Raw genomic sequence first — 26,842 nt, 5'->3', positions numbered from 1 at the left:
CATGTGTGTAGAGGATGTATATTCTGGTCACTCCACAGGTCTCAAGTTTTTTTATTAGTTTTACCTTTATTTCAACTTTGTGTTAATCGGTTTTAACTCGTCATATCAACTCGTCTGGCAGGGCAAGAAACCCAGAATAAAGTTTAAAATATTAACTGATGTTAAAGAAAGAGGGGGATTTGCCCTGCCAGACCTTAAACTCTATTATGAATCAGCAGCTTTCTGCTGGTTGAAGGACTGGCTGCTTCTTGAGAACACAGACATTTTGGACCTAGAAGGTTTTAATAATGTTTTTGGATGGCATACATATTTGTGGTACGACAAGGTTAAAGCTCGTAAGGCATTTAAAAATCATATTGTCAGGAAAGCATTGTTTAATGTCTGGACAAGATATAAAGACTTACTTGAAAACAAAACCCTGAGGTGGTTGTCACTGATGGAGGCAAAAGCTCAAAAAAAACCTCAATATGGAGGCCAGGTGGCCAAAATATTGGGAGATTTTGGAGCAAGAAGGAGACAAATTGAAATTGCAGAGTTTTGAGAAATTAAAAGACAGAGTGCAAGATTGGCTTCATTATTATCAAATAAGAGAGGCTTATAATTTGGATAAAAAAATTGGCTTCCAGGTGGAAAAATCAAAGTTGGAAACAGAACTGTTAGATCCTGAAACTAAGATACTTTCAAGAATGTATAACTTGCTGTTAAAATGGAATACTCAAGACGAGATGGTTAAATCTGCTATGATTAAATGGGCACAGGACATTGGACATAATATTATGTTTGCTGACTGGGAACGGTTATGGACCACAGGTATGAAATTTACGGCATGTAATGCCTTAAGAGAGAATATTATGAAAATGGTATACAGGTGGTACATGACACCAGTCAAGCTTGCAAAAATCTATCATCTGCCCGATAATAAATGTTGGAAATGTAAGGAAACTGAAGGTACATTCTTTCACTTTTGGTGGACGTGCCCTAGGATTAAGGCTTTCTGGGAAATGATATATAATGAATTGAAAAAGGTATTTAAATATACCTTCCTGAAGAAACCAGAGGCCTTTCTCCTGGGCATCGTTGGCCAATTGGTGCCAAAGAAGGACAGAACTTTTTTAATGTATGCAGCAACAGCAGCAAGAATACTCATCGCAAAGTACCGTATTTTTCGCACCATAGGACGCACCGGACAATAGGACACACTTTGTTTTAGAGGGGGGAGAACAAGAAAAAAAAATTATCCCCCTCTCTGCCCAGCGCCCCTTCAGTGAAGCGGCAGGAGGCGATGCACAGAGAGGGGGAGAACTTTCCCCCTCTTTTTTCCCCGCTCTAAAACAAGGTGCGGTTTAAGGTGCGTTCAGGCGGCTACCTTGGAAGCCTGGAGAGCGAGAGGGGTCGGTGTGCACTGACCCCTCTCGCTCTCCGGGCTTCAGGTTCCTTTCAACCTGCTCTTTGGGGCTGGCGGGGGGAAGCCCACCACCAGCCCCAAAGAGCAGGTCAGGGAGCAGCGGAAAGGCGCAGCGGAGAGGCTCCTGCCATAGCCGCAGGTCACCTCCGCAGCCGGGAGAACGCGCGCGGGGCTAAAGCAGCCCCCCGCGATCCTCTCCCGGCTGGGGAGGTGACGCGGGGCTGTAGAGGCTCCTGCCATAGCCCCGCATCACCTCCCCAGCCGGGAGAGGGTCGCGGGGGGCTGCTTTAGCCCCCCGCGCGCTCTCCCGGCTGGGGAGGTGACCCGCGGATTCCCTCCTCCTGGGCTCCCTTTGAAGCAGCAAAGTGGGAGGGGAGCAGCTTACACTCGTGTAAGCAGCTCCTCTCCCACTTTCCTGCTTCAAAGCGGAGGGAATCTGCTGCAGTTGCGAGCAGAGGATCCATGGCTCCGCTTCCTTCCCTTGAAGCAGGGTGCAGGGGTGCAGGAGGGAAAGAGGGCAGGAAATAGATGCCGGGCAGGAAGACACAACCACACTTTGACCACTGAAAGTCCACCCCAGCCTCCCCAGATTTCCACTGAAACGGCCAGGCTAATCTCGATGGCCATAAGTCAGGCTCAGCATTATTAACTGGACTTAGATAAGCCATGGTTCCCCTTACTACCCTCCTCTGAGGCTCAGTTTAAAGCAGCAAAGCGGACAGGAGCCGCCCGCTTTGCTGCTTTAAATAGTGTAGTGCAACATTTGATTCAGAATATTTTTTTTCGTGTTTTCCTCCTCTAAAAACTAGGTGCGCCCTATGGTCAGGTGCGCCCTATGGAGCAAAAAATATGGTAATAATTTGGCAAAATTGGATAAAAAAGGTATTTTGACATTGAATCAATTAATTGATGAAAATTACACATTTATGGAATATAAGACCTTGCCAGTAAAGTATGGATTAACCAGTGGAACACAATGGCAATACATCCAATTGAAACATATGTCGGAAAGGAAGTTTTGTCCTGATGCTATAGCAGCATCGGAATCACCCATGCTGCTACAAGATTTAATTTCTGCAACAAAAACAAAAACCTCTACACTTGCACTATATAAAACCCTACTTAACAGGAAGAAACATGATTTAGAATATTATAGACAAAAATGGAGTGAAGAGTTAGGGGTACCGATAACAGATGATATATGGGAGTCAAGTATAAAATCATCAGAAATAGCCTCTATGGATCTAAGACTAAGACTTATTCAGCAGAAAATAATATTCAGAGTCCACTGGACTCCAGCAAAACTTTACAAGAAGAAAATAACAAATGCAGACAACTGTTGGAGATGTGGAAGTAAAAATGCAAACTTAGTACATATGATGATTAACTGCCCGATGATAAGATCATTTTGGTGCAAGGTGAAGAGATATATAGCAAGAGTAATAAAAATAGTTATTTAGGGGAATTAAATTTAATTCTAAATTATATACTGGAAACGTGGGAGATTACAAGGGGTCAAAAAAAAAAATGGATGTACCGTGCCATATTAGAAGCAAAAAAACTTGTTCTGATGAATTGGAAGAGCTGCAAAAAGATTCCATTGAGCACATGGATTGACAATATGGACAGACTAGCCACATATGAACAAATTGCATGTCGACGCAAATTAAGAATGGATAAATATGAAGAAATCTGGAAGGAATATTTAAGCGATAAGGTGGACGGTGGTGGGAAGTAGGGGGATGAGAGGTGGGGAAATATTGTTAAAAAGGTGTAGTCATAGGTATATCAGTACTTAAATCTGAAATGTTAAATTGTTATTAGTGTTATTGCGTTTTTTGTTGTATGTGTTTTTGTGGTGGTGGTTATTATTGAAAAAACGATTAAATAAATTTTAAAAAAGAGCAAAAAGGGACACATTTGCTGACTTCTACTTTTAACTATGTATTGCTGTGACGACTCATTTTAAATACCCCTACTATAGAAGCTGTGATATATTGGTAGTAGCAATGTTTTTAACTTTCCTTTTTCATGTGTCATATCCATTTCCTTAAAGGGGCAGTTCAACCATGGCTTCTTCTTTTGGGGCTAGGTAAAGGTAAAGGGACCCCTGACCATTAGGTCCAGTCATGACCGACTCTGGGGTTGCGGCGCTCATCTCGCTTTATTGGCCGAGGGAGCTGGCGTACAGCTTCTGGGTCATGTGGCCAGCATGACTAAGCCGCTTCTGGCGAACCAGAGCAGTGCACAGAAACGCTGTTTACCTTTCCACCAGAATGGTACCTATTCATCTACTTGCACTTTGACGTGCTTTTGGGGCTACAGAGAGCCAATCTGAGTGAAATAATGAAACTGGTAGTAAACTGGTAGTATCTCTTCACCTTGCACCTTATGCCTGTTTGTTGGGTCACCAGGGCAGGGGGGACAAGCGTTAAGCTGGGCAGAGGGTGGGAAGGCATTTTTTCCTCCCAAAGACTGTGGTAAGAGTTAACTCTTCCTAAGTTTTTTTGCCCTTCTCTTGGGCTTGGGAGGAAATTACAGGCCTTGGAGACTAAGTGACAGTTGGTTTGGGCTAATGGCAGGGCTTGATGAAGAAATCTCAACCTTCCCCAGGGGATGCTGTGGCTTTAAATGATTCAGAGGCAATCTGGTGGGTTTCCTCCTTGCTCCACTTGCACAAACGTCTTTTCCCAGTTCCAGCTGCATTGCCTTGCTTGCTTTCTCACCTCCCAGGACCTCCCCTGCCCTTTTTCAGCAGTCCTCTCCCCCTCTCCCGCACTCCGTTGTCTGATTAAAGAGAATGAAGTGGGGAAGTGGGGGCTGCAAAGTTCTCACTTTAAGAGGGATCCTGTAATGATGAATTGTTGAAACCTAGCAATCGATTAGCTGGCTGCTGCAGAGCCCATCATGCTGCTGAAATTGCCTTGCCAGCTGCTGGCGCTGCTTGCAAGTGGCTGCCTCGGCCACTGGAGTTTCCTTGGCAACATCAGCACCTGCCTGATGAACCCGAATAAAACAAGTGGTGGAAGAACAGAAGAGGATACTCTGAGATTGTGGGACTAATAGTGAGACTTTTAATATTAATTTACATTATTTGATTTTTGGACTATACTTATGTGGATATATACTGGTCTCTCTTGATCTCCCTGGAGTAACATTTTGTCTGTTAGACAAAGAAATTGAAAGTCATTGTGGGGGGAAGGGAGAGACACCAGGTGACATCTAGGGGTAAATATTTGAATTACAATTACTGAATAACCTTCTTTTTGCTCTTCTTGAACATACGCTCCCTCTGGTGGACAAAGTAATATATTGTATATCTGAAGAAGTGTGCATGCACACGAAAACTCATACCAAGAACTAACTTAGTTGGTCTTTAAGGTGCTACTGGAAGGAATTTTTTTATTTTAAAGTAATATATTGTGATATATGTTTTAAAAATGTCAAAAATGGGGGGGAAATTGTAGGAACTCCAGGAGATAGGAGACCGTCCAAACAAGAAGAAATTAAAGATTTGGATAACTTATGGCTAAAAATAAAAGAAAAATTTAAACAAAATGAACAACATATTGAGAAAAAGTTAGCAGAGGTACAAGAAACCTTGGATAAGAAAATAGAGGGAGTGGTGGGGTAACTCTCAAATAAAATTAAAGACTTGACGGTTCAGTCCAAGACAGTGGAGGAATCAGTGAAAATAACTCAGAAAGAAGTTAAGGAGACAAGAAAAGAGACAGATCAGATCAAGGAAGAAGTAACAGAATTGAGCAAAGTACAAGAATAAATCTGGGACAATGTGGCTTTGATGGAGATGCGTCAGAGGCAGATGAATTTAAAATTCAGAGGTGTAGCAGAAGAGGCAAATGAAGATATAAAATAAAAAATGATTAAATAATTGGTGTCAGGAAACTGACATCAGAGCAACAGGCGAAGGAGAGGCTCTCCGATTCTGCAGGGGAAGGTACAAGCACTAGGGGGAGACGCAGCTTGATGGAGGGGGAAGGAAATCAGCATAACACCAAGGATCCAGGAGAGCAAATGGGAGAGGAGGTGGAAGGGCTCTGGGATTCTTCCTTGGAAGTTAGTGAGGAGAGACCTGGTCCTCCACTACCCACGCCCTCCTTGCGCAGGAGACTCCCGCGCAATGAGAGGCGGAGACGATTGGGAGTCAAGCAACTCTTATGCTGGCAACGGTTTAAGAAACGCCCACAGACAGACTCTGCGAGCAACTGAGGCAGCCATGCTGAGATGGGCTGTGCAGTCAGGACGGTTTAACCCAGGCAGCCAAGCTCCAAAAGGGGACAGTTTACGCACGAGTAACTCCAAATCACTACAATTGGCAAGATGGATGGACCTTAAAGAACATGAAATTGAGTATTCAGCTGAGAATGCATTTAGAATAAAAGTAAGATCAGCAAAGTCTAAATAAAAAAAAATTACCTGGAGACTGTTTGATGATTTTTAACTCATTAGAGATGAGAAATGCAATTCTGAGAATGAGTTATAACAACAAACTACTCACAGATGGAAGACCAATCATAATTTTTAAAGAGATCCCTACCAGATTTTTACGAAAGAGAGATGGTTATAAACAATTAGTGACATTATTGAAGAAAAATGGAATTCAACACAGGTGGGAATTTCCTGAAGGGATCTCTTTTTATTACAAGGACAAAAGATTTAAATTAACTGATGCTCAGGAAGTTAAGAAATTTTCAAGAAGATATGAGAAGGAACTAGGAAAGATGGAGGTAAATACTGTTGGCCCCAGATTTGCTGGACCCGATCACGGCCTAGAGGAGGAGAAAAAGAAGAAGGAAAGAAATAAGGAAGAAGTGGAAGGAGAGGGAGAAGGAGAAGAGGAAGAAGATACTGATAACAAAGCCACTGGGTTGACAGATTAGAGAAATGGCATTGAAATTGATAACCTGGAATGTAAATGGACTTAATGACAAATCTAAAAGAAATAAAATTGAGCATGTTTTGAAAAGACGGAATTTGGATAGAAACAGACACATTTTGATTAATAAAAGGTTGGGTAGAGAATTTATAACTTCAGATGTAAATAAAAAAGGAGTGGTTTTGTATATAAAAGAGAAACTTGAACCTAAGTTGATCTCCAAAGATGAGGAAGGGAGAGTGATTGTGGTCCAAATAATGCTGCAAAGTGAGAGATTGATTGTGGTGGGACTCTACTCACCAAATGAAAATAAAGGGGGAATTCTTTGGAAAACTGGAGGAAAGATTGATGGAATTTATGGATCAGAAAATAATAATAATGGGGAATTGTAATGGAGTGGTGATGCCAGAGTTAGATAGAACGTCGAAAATGAAAAGAACAAAAGAGGGCAAACTTCCAAAGACTTTTTTGATTTGATTGACAATGAGAGGTTTTCTGATACAGCAAAATAGCCTCCCCCCAAAAAAGAAAGAGAAAGAAAGAAAGAGGAAATCCTGACTCATCTCATGGAAAATGAGAAAAAAACTATCAGTAAAACCAAAAGATGAACAAATAAAACAATCAAGAGGTTGGAAACTCAATTCTCCATGTTGGTGAGCCAGGAAGTGGAATGGAAGATAAAATTAATGAGACAGAAGAACTTTGAATCAGCAAATAAGACTGGGAAGTTACTAGCTTGGCAATTAAGGAAACGTCGAAGTCAAAACATAATTAACAAAATAAAGATAGGAGAACAACTGACAGAAGATCCAAAAGAAATAAGGAAAGCCTTTCAAGGATTTTATAAGGAACTATATAGGAAAGAAAAGCAAGATATAAAAAAATAGAGAGATACCTGGAAATACATAAAGGAAAACAGATCCCATTAGAAAAAAGGGAACAATTGAATACTCCAATAACTATACAAGAGATTCAAAAGGCAATAAAGCGAAGGAAACAAGGTAAAGCTCCAGGACCTGATGGTCTCACTGCAAAATATTATAAAACTCTTAGTGGACAGTTGACGCTTTGGGGGGTGATTGAACAATATTTTGAAAGGAGGAAAGATACCAAATACATGGAAAGAGGCGCATATAATGTTAATCCCTAAGCAAGATACAGATTTTTTGAATGTCAAGAACTTTAGACCAATATCGTTGCTAAATAACGATTACAAACTATTCAGACATTATGGCGAATAGACTAAAAGTAATTCTAAACGAGTTGATTCACAAAGACCAAGCAGGTTTTTTACCTGGCTGACAATTAAGAGATAATGTAAGACATATTGTTGATATACTAGAATATTTGGAGTTCAGAAATGATAAACCAGCCGTACTGAAGAGATGTTCTCTTTATGTGCCAGTATAGTAAAACACTGGTTCTCTTCCTCTTGCATTCTGGGAACTTTCTTAGCTTCCTTTCCTTGGCTTCTGAAAAGACTAAAGTCTTGCTTATAATCTTTCTCTGCTTCTCTCCTTCATGCACACTGTGTAAAGCCGTCCCAGGCACCCAAATCCCTAAATTCCATTCCTTACATTCCACTCTTTTTTACTTAGTTCACCTTAAGTTCACAATGATCTGTTATTCTTCAATGTATAATTAATTATGTGATTTTATACTATGATCATAACATTAGTAATTGCTTTAGTCATATTATAATCAATCTTTAGTAGTAAGTGGATTAGGAGCTTTCATACCTGTCTAACGTCCAGCTCTCTCTTACCCTTTGATGTATCAGAGATTAATGAACCTATGTAAGCCCGCCTTATACTGATGTTATCCAATCAGGAGTGAGTCTCTTTGTCTCTGTATTGACCAATCAGCCACTAGCACACCGGTGGCAATGCTTTTTAACACTGAATAAAAGAGAGATGCTGGGTTTCTGAGGAAAACTCAGAAGACGCTCTCTGAACAACATCTCCTTGTTTGTCTTGATTCATCATCCCAACACCGTACTAATGTTTATAGATGTGGAAAAAGCATTTGACAATGTTTCTTGGCAATTTATGAAAAAAAAGTATGGAGATGATGGAAGTGGGAGGATCCTTCCTGAGAGGAATTGAGGCAATCTACTCAGAACAGAAAGCAAAATTGATTGTGAATAATGTTTTGACAGAATATTTTGACATCACAAAGGGTACCAGACAGGGGTGCCCACTGTCCCCATTATTGTTCATCATGGTACTTGGAGGTATTAACTAATAGTTTGAGAGAAACATCAGAGGTAAAAGGTATCAAAATAGGTGCAAAGGAATGTAAACCTAAGGCCTTTGCAGACGATTTGGTGTTAACATTAGAAGAACCCCGATTGAGTGTCAAGAAAGCAATGGAAGAAATTGAGGAATTTGGGCAATTGGCAGGATTTAAACTGAATAAAAGCAAGACAAAAATGGTGGTTAAAAATATGGGAAAGAATGAGATAGAAATATTGAAAAAAAACTGGAATTAAGGTGGTAAAGAAAGCAAAATATTTGGGAATTTGGTTGACTGCAAAGAATATTAATTTGTTTAATGACAATTATCAGCCGGTTTGGAAGGAGAGTAAAAGAGACCTGGAAATATGGAACAGGTTAAAGTTGTCAATGTGTGGTAGAATATCAGCGGTCAAAATGAATGTATTACCTAAGATGTTATTTTTATTTCAAATGATCCCTATAATCAAAGGCACAGGACAATTCAAAGAATGGCAGAAGGTACTTTCACGATTCATATGGCAGAGGGAAAAACCAAGGATAAAATTTAAATTACTGATTGATAAAAAAGAAAGAGGAGGATTTTCAATACCGCATTTAAAACTTTATTATGAAGCATCCTGTTTATGTTGGATAAAGGAATGGATAACATTGGAAAATACAGATTTGTTAGACCTAGAAGGATACAACAATAGATTCGGATGGCACTCCTATCTCTGGTATGATAAAGTGAAAGTGCACAGAGGATTTACACACCATGTGACAAGGAGTGCTCTATACGAGTGTCAGGGAACTGACATCGGAGCTAGAGGCGGAGGGAAGGCTCTCAAATGATGCTGGAGAAGGGCCCAGCAGGGAGAGAGGCAGCTCCGCAGATGGGGAAGCAAATCAGCGCAACACCAGGGTTATAGAGGGGCTGATGGGGGAATCGGCGAGAGGGCTCCAGGACTCTTCACCGGACACCAGCGGGGAGAGCACGGGTCCTCCGCTACCCACGCCCACCCTGCGCAGAAGACTTCCGCGCAGAGAGAGTAGAAGGAGACTGGGTGTCAAACAACTTTTATGTTGGAAAAGATTTAAGAAACGCCCACTGACGGATTCTGCTAGCGACTGAGGCAGCCACGAAGTGAAGGGCTGCCCAGACTGAAAGGTTTAGCAAGGCAACAAAGCCTGGAGAGGCGGCAACTAACTTACGCACGAGCAACCCATACACATTACAACGAGGTTTGGGATAGAAACAAAAATTTGTTGGAAAGGAAAACACTGTGGTGGATATCACTGGTAGAGGTACTAATAGTAAAGAAGTTGAATATGAAAGGGAGGTGGGCTACTTACAAAGAGATCTTAATGAGAACAGATAAAGGATGGAAATCGAAGCCCTATAAGATTTTGGGTATAACACTGAGTACGATGCTTGGGTGAAAATGTGGACTGAGAGTTTAAAATTTACAGCATGTACTGCCTTAAAAGAGAATATTATGAAAATGATGTACTGCTGGTACTTAACACCTGTTAAATTAGCAAAAATGTATAGGATGAGCAGTAAAGTATGCTGGAAATGTAAAGAGAAGGATGGAGATTTTTACCACATGTGGTGGACATGTGAGAAATTAAAACAGTTTTGGGAACTGATTTATAACGAAGTGAAAGAGATACTCAAGTATACTTTCCCAAATATGCCAGAGGCTTTTTTGCTAGGCTTGATGGGAGAGGAAATAGAAAAAGCAGATCAAAGCATATTTATGTATGCCACGACTGCTGCTAGAACTTTGTTAGGCCCAAAATGGAAAATACAGGAATTACCAAAAGTGGAGGAATGGCAGTAGAAGATGGTGGATTATGTGGAACTAGCAAAACTGACCTGCAGGATCCGAAACCAAGAGGAAACAAAATTCCAAAGACATTGGAGTAAATTTATGGATTATCTAAATACAGTGGTACTTCTGGATGCAAATGGAATCCGTTCCGGAGCCCCGTTCGCATCATGAGTAGAGCGTAACCCGCGCCTGTGTGGGTTGCGATTCGCCACTTCCTCGCATGATGTCATTTTGAGCGTCTGCACATGCGCGAGCAGCGAAACCCAGAAATAACGCGTTCTGTTACTTCTGGGTTGCCGCGGAGCGCAACCCAAAAATACTTAACCTGAAGCTACTTCAACCCAAGGTATGACTGTAATAACTGTTGAAATTTGAAGACTCTAGCGGACTGAAATAAATCTTATGATATGGACAGGATATAATAAGAAACTGCGAAAAGGAGATTGAAATAAGAAAACCCGTTGAAGGGAGGGAGGGAAGTCAGTGCTCAGCAGTGTGTTGGGTAAGGAAGTGGGTAGATGATTGTTGAAAATTTGTTGAAATGAAAAATCAATAAAAAACATTTAAAAGGGGGGGGGTCACTCGGGACTTTGTGGAAAGCATGGTCTCCATGGGGCTGTCCCTGAATAAGTTTGGCCCAACCCATAGCCACGGACATGCCTTAGACCTGGTGTTCTCCTCTACAGACGTGGGTAATCTGACACTAAGTAAAAGTGAAACAAAATAAGTGCTATGATCGGGTCACTTCCTGGTGCAACTAGACTTCTCCACAACCCTTCCCCTCTGCAGGGAGGTGGGATTGATTCAGATGGACCACCCCCGCCACTTAATGGATCCAGATGGTTTCCGAAGAGTAGTAGGGGATGTCTTATCCCATGCTGATGGGTTTTTAGCTGATTCCCTGGTGGCCCACTGGAATGTGGAGCCCAGAACTAGATAAACTAACAGGAAGGATTCGAAACCGGTGGGACCCGAAATTAATGGAAGACTGGAGTAAATTTACGGACTATTTGAAAAGTATTTGTGAAGATCAGACGACGTTTGTAGGTTTGCAAGACGTTTTGTGAGGAACATTATTGGAAGTATTGCAAAAATATACAGTGGTGCCTCGCAAGACGAAAAGAATCCGTTCTGTGAGTCTCTTCGTCTAGCGGTTTTTTCGTCTTGCGAAGCAAGCCCATTGATGGATTAGCGGATTAGCGCTATTAGCGGCTTATCGGATAAGCGGATAAGCAGCTTAGAAAAAGGGGGGGAAAGGAAAAAAACCCCGCAGGAACTCGCAAGACATTTTCGTCTTACGAAGCAAGCCCATAGGAGATTCGTTTTGCGAAGCACCTCCAAAACGGAAAACTCTTTCGTCTAGCGAGTTTTCCGTCTTGCGAGGCATTCGTCTTGCGGGGCACCACTGTATATAAAGGAATGTGGAGCCCAGACAGCCCCACGGTTTTCACCAGAGCTGAGGGTGATGAAACAATCACCGAGATTGAATTGGACCAGACACGGGATAGAGCTCAACGTCGAGCCTACCAAGTGGCAACAGCAACGGTGAAGAGGACTTTCTTCTCTGCCTCTACTGCATCTGGAGAAAACAGCAAGATACTCTTTCAGGTGTTTCACAATCTAATGGAACCACCCCAAGATCTCCTGCAATGATTTTACAAAGTTCTTAGCAGATAAAGTCGCTCAGATTCGGAATGAGGTAGACTCCACCGTGGGAGCAGGGCCAGGGTGGAAGAGTGCTAGGGTCTAGTCAAGTTGTATGGGATCAATTCCAATCTGTTACCTCCGAGGATGTGGACAGGCTGCTTGGATGAGTGAAACTGGCCACCTTGTGAGGAGAATCAGAACTTACAGGGTTAAACAGTTCTGTGTGACGTCTCTGCTTACTGAGGTGTGGTTTCTTTCACATACGGGAATCTTTGTGTGTGAGTTGCTTTCACTTTTCGCTGATGAGCCAGAGAGAATGTCTGCTCGATCTCCCGGCTGGTTTATGATGTTCTGCTGTACATGATTAAAGCCTTCTTAGTTTAGCAAGAAGCTTGCGTACGGACTATGATTTATTGCACCTACACAAGGCACACACCGCTGCTGCGATACTCTGCTTGGAGCAAGGAAGAAGTCTTGCTGGACGCCATTCTAACTCCAGACACCTGTCTCCTTGATCCATGCCCATCCTGGCTCATAAAAGCGAGCCGGGAAGGGATGGGCAATGGGCTCCGTGAGGCGGTGAACACTTCCCTCTGTGAGGGAGCCTTCTCAGACCTGCTGAAAGAGGCAGTTATTAAACTGCTTCTTAAAAAAACATATTCGGACCCAGCCAATATGGCCTTTGACACCATTGACCATGACATATTTCTGGACTGTCTAGAGGGGCTGGGAGCAAGGAGTACTGTTATGCAGTGGTTCTACTCCTTCCTCCTGGACCGTGTCCAGAAAGTGGTGTTGGGGAATCAGTGTTTGGACCCCTGGGCTCTCACTTGTGGGGTGCCTCAGGGTTCCGTCCTCTCCCCCATGCTTTTAAACATCTATATGAAGCTGCTGGGAAAGATCATTAGGGGGTTTGGGCTGGGTATTCACCAGTATGTGGATGATACCCAGCTCTACCTCTCTTTTAAATTGAAACCAGTGAAGGTGCTGTGTGAGTGTCTGGAGGCGGTTGGAGGATGGATGGTGGCTAACAGATTGAGGTTGAATCCTGACAAGACGGAAGTACTGTTTGGGGGAGACAGGTGGGTATGGGGGACCCCCTGGTCCTGAATGGGGTAACTGTGTCCCTGAATGACCAGGTGCGCAGCCTGGGAGTAATTTTGGACTCACAGCTGTCCATGGAGGCGCAGGTCAATTCTGTGTCCAGGCCAGCTGTCTACCAGCTACATCTGGTACGCCGGCAGAGACCCTACCTGCCCGCAGACTGTCTCGCCATAGTGGTGCATACCCTGGTTATCTCCCGCTTGGACTACAACAATGCGCTCTACGTGGAGCTACCTTTGAAGGTGACTCGAAAAATGCAACTAACCAGAATGCAGCAGCTAGATTGGTGACTAGGAGTGGCCGCTGGGATCATATAACACCAGTCCTATAGGATCTTTACCGGACTTCCGGGTTGGTGCCTCCGGCAATGGCGGAGTTCCTCTGATCGGGAGGAACTTGCCCCGTGGGAATTTGGGTCTGTACCGCTGCGGCGAAGGTGGAGACCCGTAAAAATCACAGGCGGGAGAAGCCTGTGAACGTGGGATTTGGCGGGCACCTTTTGCGCCTCCCCTACTCGCGGGGGAACCCGGTTTCGGGGGTCCGGAGCGACGTGGGGTGAGCGGCGCGGTGCTTCGAATCGTCTGCTTCTTCCACGGAGCGAAGCCGCATAGCTGTTGCCTGAGAGCACTGACTTTTTCCTGTGGACAATTTGACTCCAAAGTAATTACCCGTGAGTAGAGCTGAGACGGGAGAATCGGATTTTAAACGTTTAATTGGGCATCAAAATGGGGAGGTTCAAAACAGGAAGTCCGTCTTCCCTATTTGTAAATAGGAGTCTGTAAGCTGAAGTCTTGGAAAGCCTTTTGTAAAAGATTAAATTTCCATTGGTAAAGAGTATAAAATCCCCCTTGGAGGCAGGAGAAGAGGGGGGAAGCTGTGGACTGAGTATGCCTGCAGGAGAGAGTAAAGAGAGTTAAAATACTGCCGCTCTGACCCTGGAAACGGGCTGCTAGTGGACTGACGCTTTGGAATGTCCATTGGCAGCACTTAGAACGTTCCTTGACAGCTAGCAGAATAAGAGAGAGATATTGTTTCTACTGTCTCTGACTGCTTCTAAAAAGGAGTAATAAAGTAACTGAAAACTGAAACTAACTTTGGATTGTACGAGTTGCGCTTAAAGGTGACATTCTTGACTATTATAAATTGAAACTGTTTCCCCCTAGTGGAAGTTTCTGAAATTGGTTACTCTATAAGAGCTGGGCTAGGGGAGTTTCCAGCTGCAAGATAAAAACTGTGTGACTCTGGGATTGACCTTGAATCTCTTAAGTGTTATGGCAAATGGAAAGGAAAGAACAGATGAAATGTCAACAGAAGAGGCCTTAGTGGTCGCATTATTGAAAATAAATGACTCGCTGGAACAGCTTCACAAGAAAACAGAAGTGATGAATGTGAAAACGGACGCTGCAAATAATAAAATTGATGTAATTGTAGAAAGTTTAAATAATCTGGGACAAAAGGTGAAAACCAACACAGAAACCACCCAGAAATTGACTCAGGAATCTACTTTAATACGGCAAACTGCGGATGAAGAAAACCTTTGCTGCTGAATGTAAAACAACACAATTGGAGTGTGAGAGAGTCCCATACATTCAAAAGCAACTTGACGAATATAAGCGGACATTTGTTATGATGGAGCTTAAAGAAAAACAGATGAATTTGAGGATCAGAACCCCACCAGAACTGGGAAAGGAAAGTTTGACAGAGCTTCAGGAGGAGACAGGATCAACATTGGCTGAGAAAGAGAGATTTGGGGGGGTCAGTAGGACCGCCAAAAATGTGAATTTACTTAAGGGTAACTGTGAAGGACGTTGGATTGAAGAGAAGGGGGATTGGGAAATATGGACAAATCTGAAGTTGTTATGGTTGGGCCGAGCTGTTGTGGTGGGGATGAGGGTTGCTGTGTTGCCGGGGATGTTGCTTTTGTGTCAAAAAGTGCAAGTTTTGGATGGGAGGGATTGTTTCAGGAGGTGGCAGAGGGATGTTCCTGGATTGGTTTGGCAGGGCAGGAAGCCTCGAGTAAAACTTAAGATATTGACGGATGCTAAAGAAGGAGGTGGACCTGCCCTGCCAGACACCTAAACTTTGTTGTGAATCATCTGCTTTTTGCTGGCTGAGAGAATGGCTGTCTTTTAAAAGCACTGAAGTGTTGGATAATGGCAGATGAAGTTGATGGACTAGACGGAATTGGCGGAAAAGACTGGCAAGATCTGAGACCAGGGAGAAGAGTCGGTGGAAGAAGACTGGGAAAAGTTTAAAGACTATTTATAGAAATATTGTAAAATTAATGAATGTTAGAAGAATGTTGGAATGAAATTATATGGCTTCAGCAGAAATGTTATAAGGAATTAAGCATAAATAGATTAATAGAGTATTAAAGGAAAATAAGGTTAAAAGGTGTTAAGAAAATTATAGGATAGAAAACGGGAAGATGGTAAGGAATTGCTGAAATAATTAATAGAAGTGGAATACAAAAAGGGAGGTGTGAGGAGGCCGTGGAAATATGGGAAAGATAAGATAAGATATTGGAAGTTTTTTCTTTTTTCCCCTTCTTTCTTTTGATGTGTTTTTAAAGTGTTTTTGTTTTGTTTTGTTAATTTTTATGTAGTGTTTTTGTATTATAATGTATTGTTTTTTCTTTGTTTTTTCTTTTGTAAGTGTTTAAATTGTTGTAAAAGTAATAATATTATTATAAAAAAACTATAGGATCTTCACTGGCTCCCAGTGCATTTCTAAGCACAATTCAAAGTATTGAAGCTGACCTTTAAAGCCCTAAACAGCCTCGGTCCAGTATACCTGGAGGAGCGTCTCCACCCCCATTGCTTAGCCCAGACACTGAGTGGTTCCCTCACTGTGAGAAGCGAAGTTACAGGGAACCAGGCAGAACGCCTTCTTGGTAGTGGCGCCCACCTTGTGGAATGCCCTCCCTTCGAGGAGATAAAGAATTACACAACTTTTAGAAGACATCCGAAGGCAGTCCTGTATTGGTAGGTTTTTAATGCTTGATGTTTTTATTATGTTTTTAGATATGCTGTGAGCTGCCCAAAGTGGCTGGGGAAACCCAGCCAGATGGGCAGGGTAATAAATAATAATAATACAAATACCTAAGCAGGCAAAAGGGAATTGTTTAGTGAGGGTTTAGCAGAAAAAGCACAAAGGAGAAGTAAAAGGAACAAAGTAAAAGTCAGATAGGTTGCAGCTAAGCTGTAGTTCTAATTACCTTTGTAGGCTGGCATAGCTTTGAGGGTGGCCTTGGTTGGGGACCCTGTAGCAGAGGTGGCCCCCTTCACACTGACATGATTGACTATCATTGGTGAGGACTGGGACTTCCTTAACAGTGGAGACATACTGTGCCTTCTTTTCAGACAGGCAGGGGTGTTGGTCTCTCCTGGACGCTTGATTTTGTTCTGAGGACCGGTGACAAACTCATCTGCTTCATCAATCATCATGCCCTGGAAAACACATAATCAACCATTAAGATCAGTAAGTTGTTGTTGTTGTTTAGTCGTTTAGTCGTGTCCGACTCTTCGTGACCCCATGGACCAGAGCACGCCAGGCACTTCTGTCCTCCACTGCCTCCCGCAGTTTGATCAAACTCATGCTAGTGGCTTCAAGAACACCATCCAACCATCTCATTCTCTGTCGTCCCCTTCTCCTTGTGCCCTCCATCTTTCCCAACATCAGGGTCTTTTCCAGGGAGTCCTCTCTTCTCATGAGGTGGCCAAAGTATTGGAGCCTCAGCTTCACGATCTGTCCTTCCAGTGAGCACTCAGGGCTGATTTCCTTCAGAATGGAGAGGTTTGATCTTCTTGCAGTCCATGGGACTCTCAAGAGTCTCCTCCAGCACCATAATTCAAAAGCATCAATTCTTCGGCGATCAGCCTTCTTTATGGTCCAGCTCTCACTTCCATACATCACTACTGGGAAAACCATGGCTTTTACTATACGGACCTTTGTTGGCAAGGTGATGTCTCTGCTTTTTAAGATGTTGTCTAGGCTTGCCATCGCCTTTCTCCCAAGGAGCAGGCGTCTTTTAATTTCGTGACTGCTGTCACCATCTGCACTGATCATGGAGCCCAAGAAAGTAAAATCTCTCACTGCCTCCATTTCTTCCCCATCTATTTGCCAGGAGGTGATGGGCCCAGTGGCCATGATCTTCGTTTTTTTGATGTTGAGCTTCAGACCATATTTTGCGCTCTCCTCTTTCACCCTCATTAAAAGGTTCTTTAATTCCTCTTCACTTTCTGCCATCAAGGTTGTGTCATCTGCATATCTGAGGTTGTTGATATTTCTTCCGGCAATCTTAATTCCGGCTTGGGATTCATCCAGCCCAGCCTTTCGCATGATGAATTCTGCATATAAGTTAAATAAGCAGGGAGACAATATACAGCCTTGCCGTACTCCTTCCCCAATTTGGAACCAATCAGTTGTTCCATATCCAGTTCTAACTGTAGCTTCTTGTCCCACATAGAGATTTCGCAGGAGACAGATGAGGTGATCAGGCACTCCCATTTCTTTAAGAACTTGCCATAGTTTGCTGTGGTCAACACAGTCAAAGGCTTTTGCATAGTCAATGAAGCAGAAGTAGATGTCTTTCTGGAACTCTCTAGCTTTCTCCATAATCCAGCGCATGTTTGCAATTTGGTCTCTGGTTCCTCTGCCTCTTCTAAATCCAGCTTGCACTTCTGGGAGTTCTCGGTCCACATACTGCTTGAGCCTTCCTTGTAGAATTTTAAGCATAACCTTGCTAGCATGTGAAATGAGTGAAATTGTGCGGTAGTTGGAGCATTCTTTGGCACTGCCTTTCTTTGGGATTGGAATGTAGACTGATCTTCTCCAATCCTCTGGCCACTGCTGAGTTTTCCAAACTTGCTGGCATATTGAGTGTAGCACCTTAACAGCATCATCTTTTAAAATTTTAAACAGTTCAGCTGGAATACCATCACTTCCACTGGCCTTGTTATTTGCAGTGCTTTCTAAGGCCCATTTGACTTCACTCTCCAGGATGTCTGGCTCAAGGTCAGCAACCACACTACCTGGGGTGTACGAGACATCCATATCTTTCTGGTATAATTCCTCTGTGTATTCTTGCCACCTCTTCTTGATGTCTTCTGCTTCAGTTAGATCTTTACCACTTTTGTCCTTTATTATGGTAATCTTTGTACGAAATGTTCCTTTCATATTTCCGATTTTCTTGAACAGATCTCTGGTTCTTCCCATTCTGTTGCTTTCCTCTATTTCTTTGCATTGCTCGTTTAAGAAGGCCTTCTTGTCTCTCCTTGCTGTTCTTTGGAAATCTGCATTCAATTTCCTGTATCTTTCACTATCTCCCTCGCATTTTGCTTGCCTTCTCTCCCCCGCTATTTGTAAGGCCTCGTTGGACAGCCACTTTGCTTTCTTGCATTTCTTTTTCATTGGGATGGTTTTAGTTGCTGCCTCCTGTATAATGTTGCGAGCCTCCATCCATAGTTCTTCAGGCACTCTGTCCAGCAAATCTAAATCCTTAAACCTGTTCCTCACTTCCACTGTGTATTCATAAGGGATTTGGTTTAGATTGTATCTTACCTGTCCAGTGGTTTTTCCTACTTTCTTCAGTTTAAGCTTGAATTTTGCTATAAGGAGCTGATGATCTGAGCCACAGTCAGCTCCAGGTCTTGTTTTTGCTGACTGTATAGAGCTTCTCCATCTTTGGCTGCAGAGAATATAATCAATCTGATTTCGATGTTGCCCATCTGGGGATGTCCATGTGTAGAGTCGTCTCTTGTGTTGTTGGAAAAGCGTGTTTGTGATGACCAGCTTGTTCTCTTGACAGAACTCTATTAGCCTTTGCCCTGCTTCGTTTTGATCTCCAAGGCCAAACTTGCCAGTTGTTCCTTTTATCTCTTGATTCCCTACTTTAGCATTCCAATCCCCTATAATGAGCAGAACATCCTTCTTTGGTGTCACTTCGATAAGGTTTTGTAAGTCTTCATAGAACTGGTCAATTTCAGTTTCTTCAGCACCAGTAGTTGGTGCATAAACTTGGATTACTGTGATGTTAAAAGGTCTGCCTTGGATTCGTATCGAGATCATTCTATCATTTTTGAGACTGCATCCCAGTACAGCTTTCGCCACTCTTTTGTTGACTATGAGGGCCACTCCATTTCTCTTACGGGTTTCTTGCCCACAGTAGTAGATATGATAGTCATCCGAACTGAATTCGCCCATTCCCGTCCATTTTAGCTCACTGATGCCCAGGATGTCAATATTTATGCTTGCCATCTCATTTTTGACCACATCCAACTTACCCAGGTTCATGGTTCTTACATTCCAGGTTCATATGCAATATTTTTCTTTACAGCATTGGACTTTCCTTTCGCTTCCAGGCATATCCGCAACTGAGCGTCCTTTCACCTTTGGCCCAGTCACTCTGAATCTACTTGTACTTGTCCTCCGCTCTTCCTCAGTAGCATGTTGGACACCTTCCGACCTGAGGGGCTCATCTTCCAGTGTCATAACTTTTATATGCCTGTTGTCTTTGTCCATGGAGTTTTCTTGGCAGGGATACTGGAGTGGCTTGCCGATTCCTACTCCAGGTGGATCACGTTTACAAAATACCAACTCCACTCACTCAAGAGTCATGAAATTTTTTGGGGCGAGTGCCCTGGGTTAATTACAGTAGGCTCTACCTACCTTCTTATCCTGCTTGAAAGGGTTACCAAAAGTATGAAGTCTTTTAGGCTGGTCTGGGTCAATTTCCCGAAGTAGAGAAGGCATTCTCTTTAGATATTCCTGGTAGTTCCCCATCTGAGCCACTGGAACACTATGAATGCAGTCTGCAACAGAAACAGAAACAATGTATATCATTTTCAGAAGTTTTGAACTTCCCTAAAGTTAAATAGTTAACTTGTTAAGTTTTTCCAGCTGTGTCATTTATAGTCCCATTGTTCTTAAGCATGTGTTCACACACTTTTAAGTGCAGACTGGAGATGTGCATAGGGAAAGTGTCTTTGAACCTGATGCATGATATCTAAGGATATGAGATTTCCCATTTTGCTAAGAGTTTCCTTGTAACACATGTCAATCTTGAATGAAAGTTGTGTGTTGGGAATCTAAGGTAAGACCACACACAGTGAAGTGTGGCTCCAAGTCATGTTTGCTGTAAAAGTCATCACAGAGAAACAGAGTCAGTAAGGTCCAAATGTTTTACTGCTGCAGAAGTAACAGACACAGGAAACAGCTCTGGACAAAGTTATACACAGAAAAAGTAAGTTCCAGCTGGTAGGCTTTTCAGATACAGAATATCCCTATTACTCTAATTCCAAGGCTTCAACTGCAATACTAACACAAAATACACCAGCTGACAGAGTTGCAATCGAAATTATTCAACCCCCCCATTGCTAATCAGGTTTATTATAAAAAATTACAAACTTTAAGCTGTTTGCAATGAGCAAATCAAACCAAAGCAATTGAAATAGCTTAACACAGCGGGTACTTCAAGTGGTTTCTCTGTCGTGACTAATACCTCTGAGGGCAGAAACTGGAAAATGCTGAAAAATACTGGTTCATTCTAGAAGGTCATTCTTTTCTGTTGAAACAGCTGGAAATGTTATGCTTTACGTTTTGTTATCTCAAGGTCATGCTGAGCCAGGAAAGAGAAATCTATGAGCTCAGCAGGCTGATTTCTCATTCTTACTTTTGTTTTCTACCACTCACATCTGCCAAGTTCTCTCTTTTGTAATGAAGCTGGAAAACCTTTACTAAAAGTTATTCTTTTGCTAATGAACTTTTGCCTCTGTGTGATTTATTGCTACCAGAAGTGCCAACTCCAAAATACGCTTCTGCATCAGGACATGGAGTGCTTTGGAATTTAAGCCAAATCATGTCAGATTATATGCCCAGGTTTTGGGGGGGTTTCGCCCCCAATTTGGAGCTTTTGGAATATGATTCCTGACCCAAATTATGCCAATTTCCTCAAATTCAGCTAAAATTGCAATTTATACTCACTTTTTCAGTCTCACTATTATTCAACCCCTTCATGGCAAGCATCTTTAGTACTTAGTAGAGCAGAATTCTGCTGCTATGACCTGCTGCAAACAAGATGCATAGCAAGACAGCAGCTTCTGGCAGCATTCCTGAGGAATCTGAGCCCATTCCTCATGAGCAATGGCCTCCAGTCCAGTAATATTCTTGGGTTTGTATGCTGCAACCGCCTTCTTCAAATCCCACCAGAGATTTTCTATGGGGTTCAAGTCAGCTGACTGTGATGGCCACTACAGAGCCTTCCAGGACTACTTCTGCAACCAAGGCTTGGTGGAATTTGAGGAATGCTTGGGATCACTGTCTTGTTGGAAAGTCCAAAGACGCCCAAGATTCAGCTTCCTCACTGATGGCAAGACGTTTCTCCCTTCTGTGTTCAGTACGTGCCTTACTGTGTTCATTGAAACCTCAATGCCTGCTGCCACCAAGTCTTGCTGCAGCTCTTTTGCAGTCACTTGTGCATTTTCCCCAACCTACCGTCTCAGAAATCCGGTTGCTGCCACAGATCGCTTCCTTTTTCTGCCCTGTCCTGGTAGTGTAACCACTGTTCATTTAACTTTGAACTTGCAAACTATGCTTCTAACAGTGTCTCTAGGAACATATGGTGCCTTCACTATCATTTTGTATCCTGCTCCTTGTTTGTGAAGGCCGATGATCTTTTCTCTTACCTTCTTGGACCATTCTCTTGACTTAGCCATATTTCTAATGTGCAGCCAAATTTGACACTCTGCAACCCCCTAGCCTGCTCAGGTATTTCATGTGTTGTAGCTCAAGCACACCTGGTGCAACTGATGAAGCCCTTGATTAGTTGCATCAGGTGCGCTTGAGACAACACCTGTTGTATTTGTGCTGTTGTGAGGGATTCTATTCAGGGGGTTGAGATTGGAGAAGCCAGTATAAGTTGCATTTTCAGCTGAATTTGGGGAAACTACTTGAAGCATCCGTGATGTTGAGCTATTTCAACTGCTTCTGCTTGATTTGCTCATTGTCGACAGCTGAAAGTTTGTAAATTTTGATAATAAACCTGATTTGCCATTGCAAATGATTAAATAATTTTTACATTAATCACACAGATTAAGGGTTGCCGTATGGCAGGATTCAGGGCTAGAAGAATCCATAAAATCCATGTATTCCAAGTCCAAATCCCAAACCAGGGACAGCTCAGTGGTAGAGCATCTGTCTTGCATGCAGAAAGTCCCTGGTTCCCAGAAACTCCAGGTAGGGCTGGAAGAGATTCCTGTTGAAATCCTGAAGAGTTGCTCCCATTCAGCATAGCCAACCATTAATCAGTTGGATCAGTGGTCTGACTAAATACAAGGCAACTTCCTACGTTCTTAATGCTTTGCATACCAAAGCTCCCAGGTTCAATCTCTGGCAACATCTCCAAGTAGGGATGGACATGTCCTGTCTGAGAGCGCTGCTGCCAAACAGTGTAGAGTGTAGACAATAGTGAAGAAGGTGGATTAATGGTTTGCCTCAGAATAAAGCTGGTTCCTGTGTTTCTACTTTTCACCGAAAGGAACCAAACTATAACCTCAATTCAGTCCAATGACAACAAGGCAGGATACAAGTTACCTTCATCCTGGCCCAGGATAACTTTGTGTGTCTTCAGCAGGTTAGTCCTCATTCGGGTCAGCTGGTCTAAAAGGCTGCAGCGAGGAATATCATAAGCATTCCTGTATGCCTGCGGCTTTAGATCCTGAATTTTAAAAACAAAAACAGAATGTTGGTCAACTCATTGCTGTTTGAATACTACAAAGTTGGAAGATGTAAGGCAAGCATTTTGCTTCCCACTGGTACCACATCACACCCACCTTGTTTAAGAGCCCTATGTGGAAGCCAGCAAATTCCTTAACGTTCGTTTCAGGAAGCCTGAGCGGAGATTCACCTGAGATCCCAGGAAGGAGCTGTTTCAAATCCCTCTTCTGGATCAGGGAGAGACCACTGAAGTGATTTTTCACTTTGATGCCTATCTCTTGTGGTGCTTTCTTGCCCACTGACCCTATTATCCGCTCCGACTCTATTTTCGTCTACAACAAAATCACATAGTATATTGAGGGAAGTAAACAGCACAGCAGATGATTCTGGTATACAACAAATTCTTACTACATCAAAAGGTAGCCCAAACCTGTTCTCTACATGCTGAAAGAGATTGAGGATTATTTTTAATACATCTCCTCCAAGATTCAAGCCATATATCTAACTGTCATGACCATCTGTTAAGACTCCATAAGCATTTGAGTCACACAGGGCCTTTTCATAAATGAACAAATGCCTTTTAGTCCAAAATGCATAACAAATGAATTCAGTTACTTGGGACAGAAAGTTAAAACAATGCATTTTTTTATTTATTTAACAACATGGAAAATACAAACAATGACCACAGTTCTTCTCATTGGCCAGGATAGAATAACATTCTAGAGAAGCAAATTTAGTCAGAAGCAACTTTTAGTCACAAAATACAGCCTGGTTCACATCTATCCAAGTATGATTAGCTGTATTTGTATGCTACTGTACAAAGGCTATCTGTGCAACTCAAAAGCTTGCGTATGTGGCATTCACATGAACAGAAGTTGATCCAATAAGGGCTATTACTGTTGTTTTTATTTTTATTATGTATTTTATAGTTTTATATTCTGATTTTATTCTGTGAACCTCCCTGAGACCTGTGGGTAGAGGGCGGTATATAAATTCAATAAATAATAATACAAAGAAGTTATGATTTGTGAAACCAGAGCCAGTATTCAAAGAACAGTCTGTTCAGTTCTGTGCATTAGCCCTTTTGAAACGGCCTCGGCCCTGTATACCTGAAGGAGCGTCTCCACCCCCATCGTTCAGCCCAGATAATGAAGGCCAGCTCTGAGGGCCTTCTGGTGGTTCCCTCCCAGCAAGAAGTGAGGTTAATAAATAAAAGTGTATCATGATGGCCACACTAAGCCTTTGAATAACAGTTGTTGGGAATCACAAATGGTGATGGTGCAGCTGTTGTTTGTGGGCTTCTCATTGGAGGTCATTCTGCGGACCTTCCTCTCACGGATAGACCGCATAATGCATCTTCTGAACATCTTAAATGACAGGCTGCCAGGTGTAGTAAAGCCAAATGACATTGCTTCTATAGAGTATTTATATTGCGATGGGCATTCAGTACAAGCAATGATTACTTTTCACGGCCAAAATCTGGCCAAACTAATCTACAGATTAAGACAACTATTCCTGAAGGAAATGATTATAACAAGACTTTTTGAAAATAGGTCACCAGTGACTTTATTTTCTGATGCTAAGCCCAACAAACTAACAGGAAATGAGGAACAGGAAAAATTTAGGAAGGGAAACAGGTTTCAAAAGACCCTCCTTGATCATCACAAACAAGAGGTTTTAAAACCAATAAGGGAAACTGCATCCTTATATGATCTGCATCGCCCAGGGAGTGAGCAGAAGAAAACACGTTAGTAAGTCAATTCTGGTCATTGCCTTCCTTAGTACAAACTGAAATGTTAGAAAGACTAGAAACACTTAGAAATAGATTAGCTGGTGTCAGGGAACTGCCATCGGAGCTGGAAGCGGAGGGAAGGCTCCAAAGGGATGGCGGAGAGGGTCCCAGTAGGGAGAGAGGGAGCCCGTCTGCTGGGGAAGGAAATCAGCGCAACACCAGTAGAGAAGGGGGGCAGATGGGGGAATCGGAGAGGAGGCTCCAAGACTCCTCGCCGGAGACCAGCAGAGAGAGTACGGGTACTCCGCTGCCCACACCCTCCCTGCGCAGAAGACTTCCGCGCAGGGAGAGTAGGAGGAGACTTGGCGTCAAGGAATTTTTGTGCTGGAAGAAGTTCAAGAAACGCTCACTGACGGATTCTGCCAGTGACTGAGACAGTCATGATGCTGGAGGCTGTTCAGTCAGAAAGGGTTCAACCAGGTAACCTAGCTAGGAGTGGCGGCAACTTACGCACGAGCAACCCCTAAACCCATTACAGGTGGGGAGGTCAAACGCAATGTTGCTAGGGAGGAGGACCTAGCAGAGGACTAGACTTCCTTCAAAAAGGTTCTCACGGTGGAAGAATTTCCTACCCAGGGACACAACTTAGTAGTTTGTCGTTGTCACAATTTGCAGGTAACGGCAGAGATAAATCGGCCTGCAATTACGGAAGCAAAACGTACAGGGGAAGGTAGTAGATTACCCCTGAAAAGGGAAACCAACCCCAAGGCGACCTCACTGAGCTTTTGGACTAAAATGAGATACTTAGATGAGGAGGAAACTAGGCTCCAGTCAGATGGAACATTCCACGGAGGATGCCTTGCTAAACAAAGGCTCTATGATTACCAATGTTAGTACCCTACATCCACTGTCTGAATTCATTGAACACCTGGGTTGCTCCCCATGCAAAGACGCTGATAAAACAAATAACATCCAGTTGCCACACAAAAAGGCTAACCCCAAAAACTCTTTGGACAATAATTGACAAAGATCAAATCTTAGCAGAGCCAAATCCAACCTTAGCTTTATAACATAGAATATTGCAGGCTGGTCAAAAAAGACATCCGACCTGTCTTTTGTTAAATTCATCCAAGGATACGACCTTGTATTCCTACAAGAGACTTGGAGCATAAGCAAAATAGATGTAAACGGCTTCTCCCCATTCTGCCTCCCAGGTGCCGGCGCGGCAGAACCCGACCCCAGTCGAGCAGACTCCCTCCGGAGCTCGGAGGGAATCCGCCATTCGGCGATGGCGCCAACCCGGAAGTCAACCCTGCTAATTATAGACCAATTAGCCTACTAAGTATCATCAGTAAACTCTACGCTGCCCATTTACGCAATAAACTTGTGGACTGGATGGAGCAAGAACATGTGCTTACAGAAGCACAAGCTGGTTTCAGAGCAAACCGGTCAAACCATTGATCAAGGCCTAGTACTCCAGCACTGCGTGGAAAAATATACCTAAAAAAAGGAGGATCCCTTTATGCAGCCTTTATAGATTTTAAATCTGCTTTTGATTTGGTATCACGAGACAGACTTTGGGAAAAACTAAGTGCCTCAAACATAAATAGACGATTACTGCTTCTCATCTGCAGTTTATACGAAACACCCGGGTCCGGGTTAGGTGTGATCGATAGGGCCATTTATCTAAGGAAATCCAATCCTATCATGGTGTCAAACAGGGCTGTGTTCTAACTCCCATTTTATTCAATTTCTATATTAATTCATTAGCAGAAAAAATGGAGGAAGAAAATCCTCATGCCCCAAAATTGGCCGGTAAGTCCATCCAGATACTCCTTTATGCAGACGACGCAGTCCTAATTTCCTTCTCCTGTGTGGGTCTAAGGAAACTTCTAAGATCCCTTACAGCTTACTGTAAAGCTGAACAACCACCAACCAACTATACCAAAACTAAAGTTATGGTGTTTTCCAAAAAAGATCGAGACACAAATGGATAATTGACAATCGACTCATTGAACAGGTATCATCTTTAAAATATCTGGGCATAACTTTCCAGGAAAAGGGTTCATGGAACGGTCAGGTTAAAAACCCTATTGCCAACGCCCAAAGATCCTCTAAAGCTTTTGTAAGGTTTTTCTATGGAAAAGGTGGCAAATATATTCCGGCAGCCTCTCGGGTCTTTGCTTATGGCTCCCAGATCTGCAGCTTTCAAAACCTTGACCCCTTAGAAACCTTTCAAACCAAGTTTTATTGTTCCCTTCTAGGGATCCCTTCTTGCATGTCTAATATAGC

At 42.8% G+C, this 26,842-nt stretch overlaps 1 protein-coding gene across 4 annotated transcripts in view; it reads right to left on the bottom strand.

Annotated features, from left to right (window-relative positions):
• LOC309523295 (integrator complex subunit 6-like) overlaps positions 1-26,842 on the bottom strand; it is a 117,807-nt gene that overhangs the window by 5,113 nt on the left and 85,852 nt on the right. For all 4 annotated transcript variants that reach the window (XR_014215298.1, XM_082207073.1, XM_082207072.1 and 1 more), the window contains 4 exons: positions 22,935-23,150; positions 22,696-22,819; positions 19,774-19,916; positions 16,322-16,553 (listed from right to left, as the gene is read on the bottom strand). Coding sequence is in view for 3 of the 4 variants with exons in the window: in XM_082207073.1 (XP_082063199.1) it covers positions 16,322-16,553; positions 19,774-19,916; positions 22,696-22,819; positions 22,935-23,150 (715 nt within the window). In the remaining variant the exon portion in view is untranslated. The remainder of the gene's footprint in view (positions 1-16,321; positions 16,554-19,773; positions 19,917-22,695; positions 22,820-22,934; positions 23,151-26,842) is intronic.

The sequence above is a fragment of the Podarcis vaucheri genome (genome assembly GCF_965113315.1).
Source record: "Podarcis vaucheri genome assembly, chromosome: W".
Classification (NCBI taxonomy): Eukaryota; Metazoa; Chordata; class Lepidosauria; order Squamata; family Lacertidae; genus Podarcis; species Podarcis vaucheri.
Note: the sequence above shows the minus strand (reverse complement) of the source record. Positions and strands in the feature narration are given on the sequence as shown.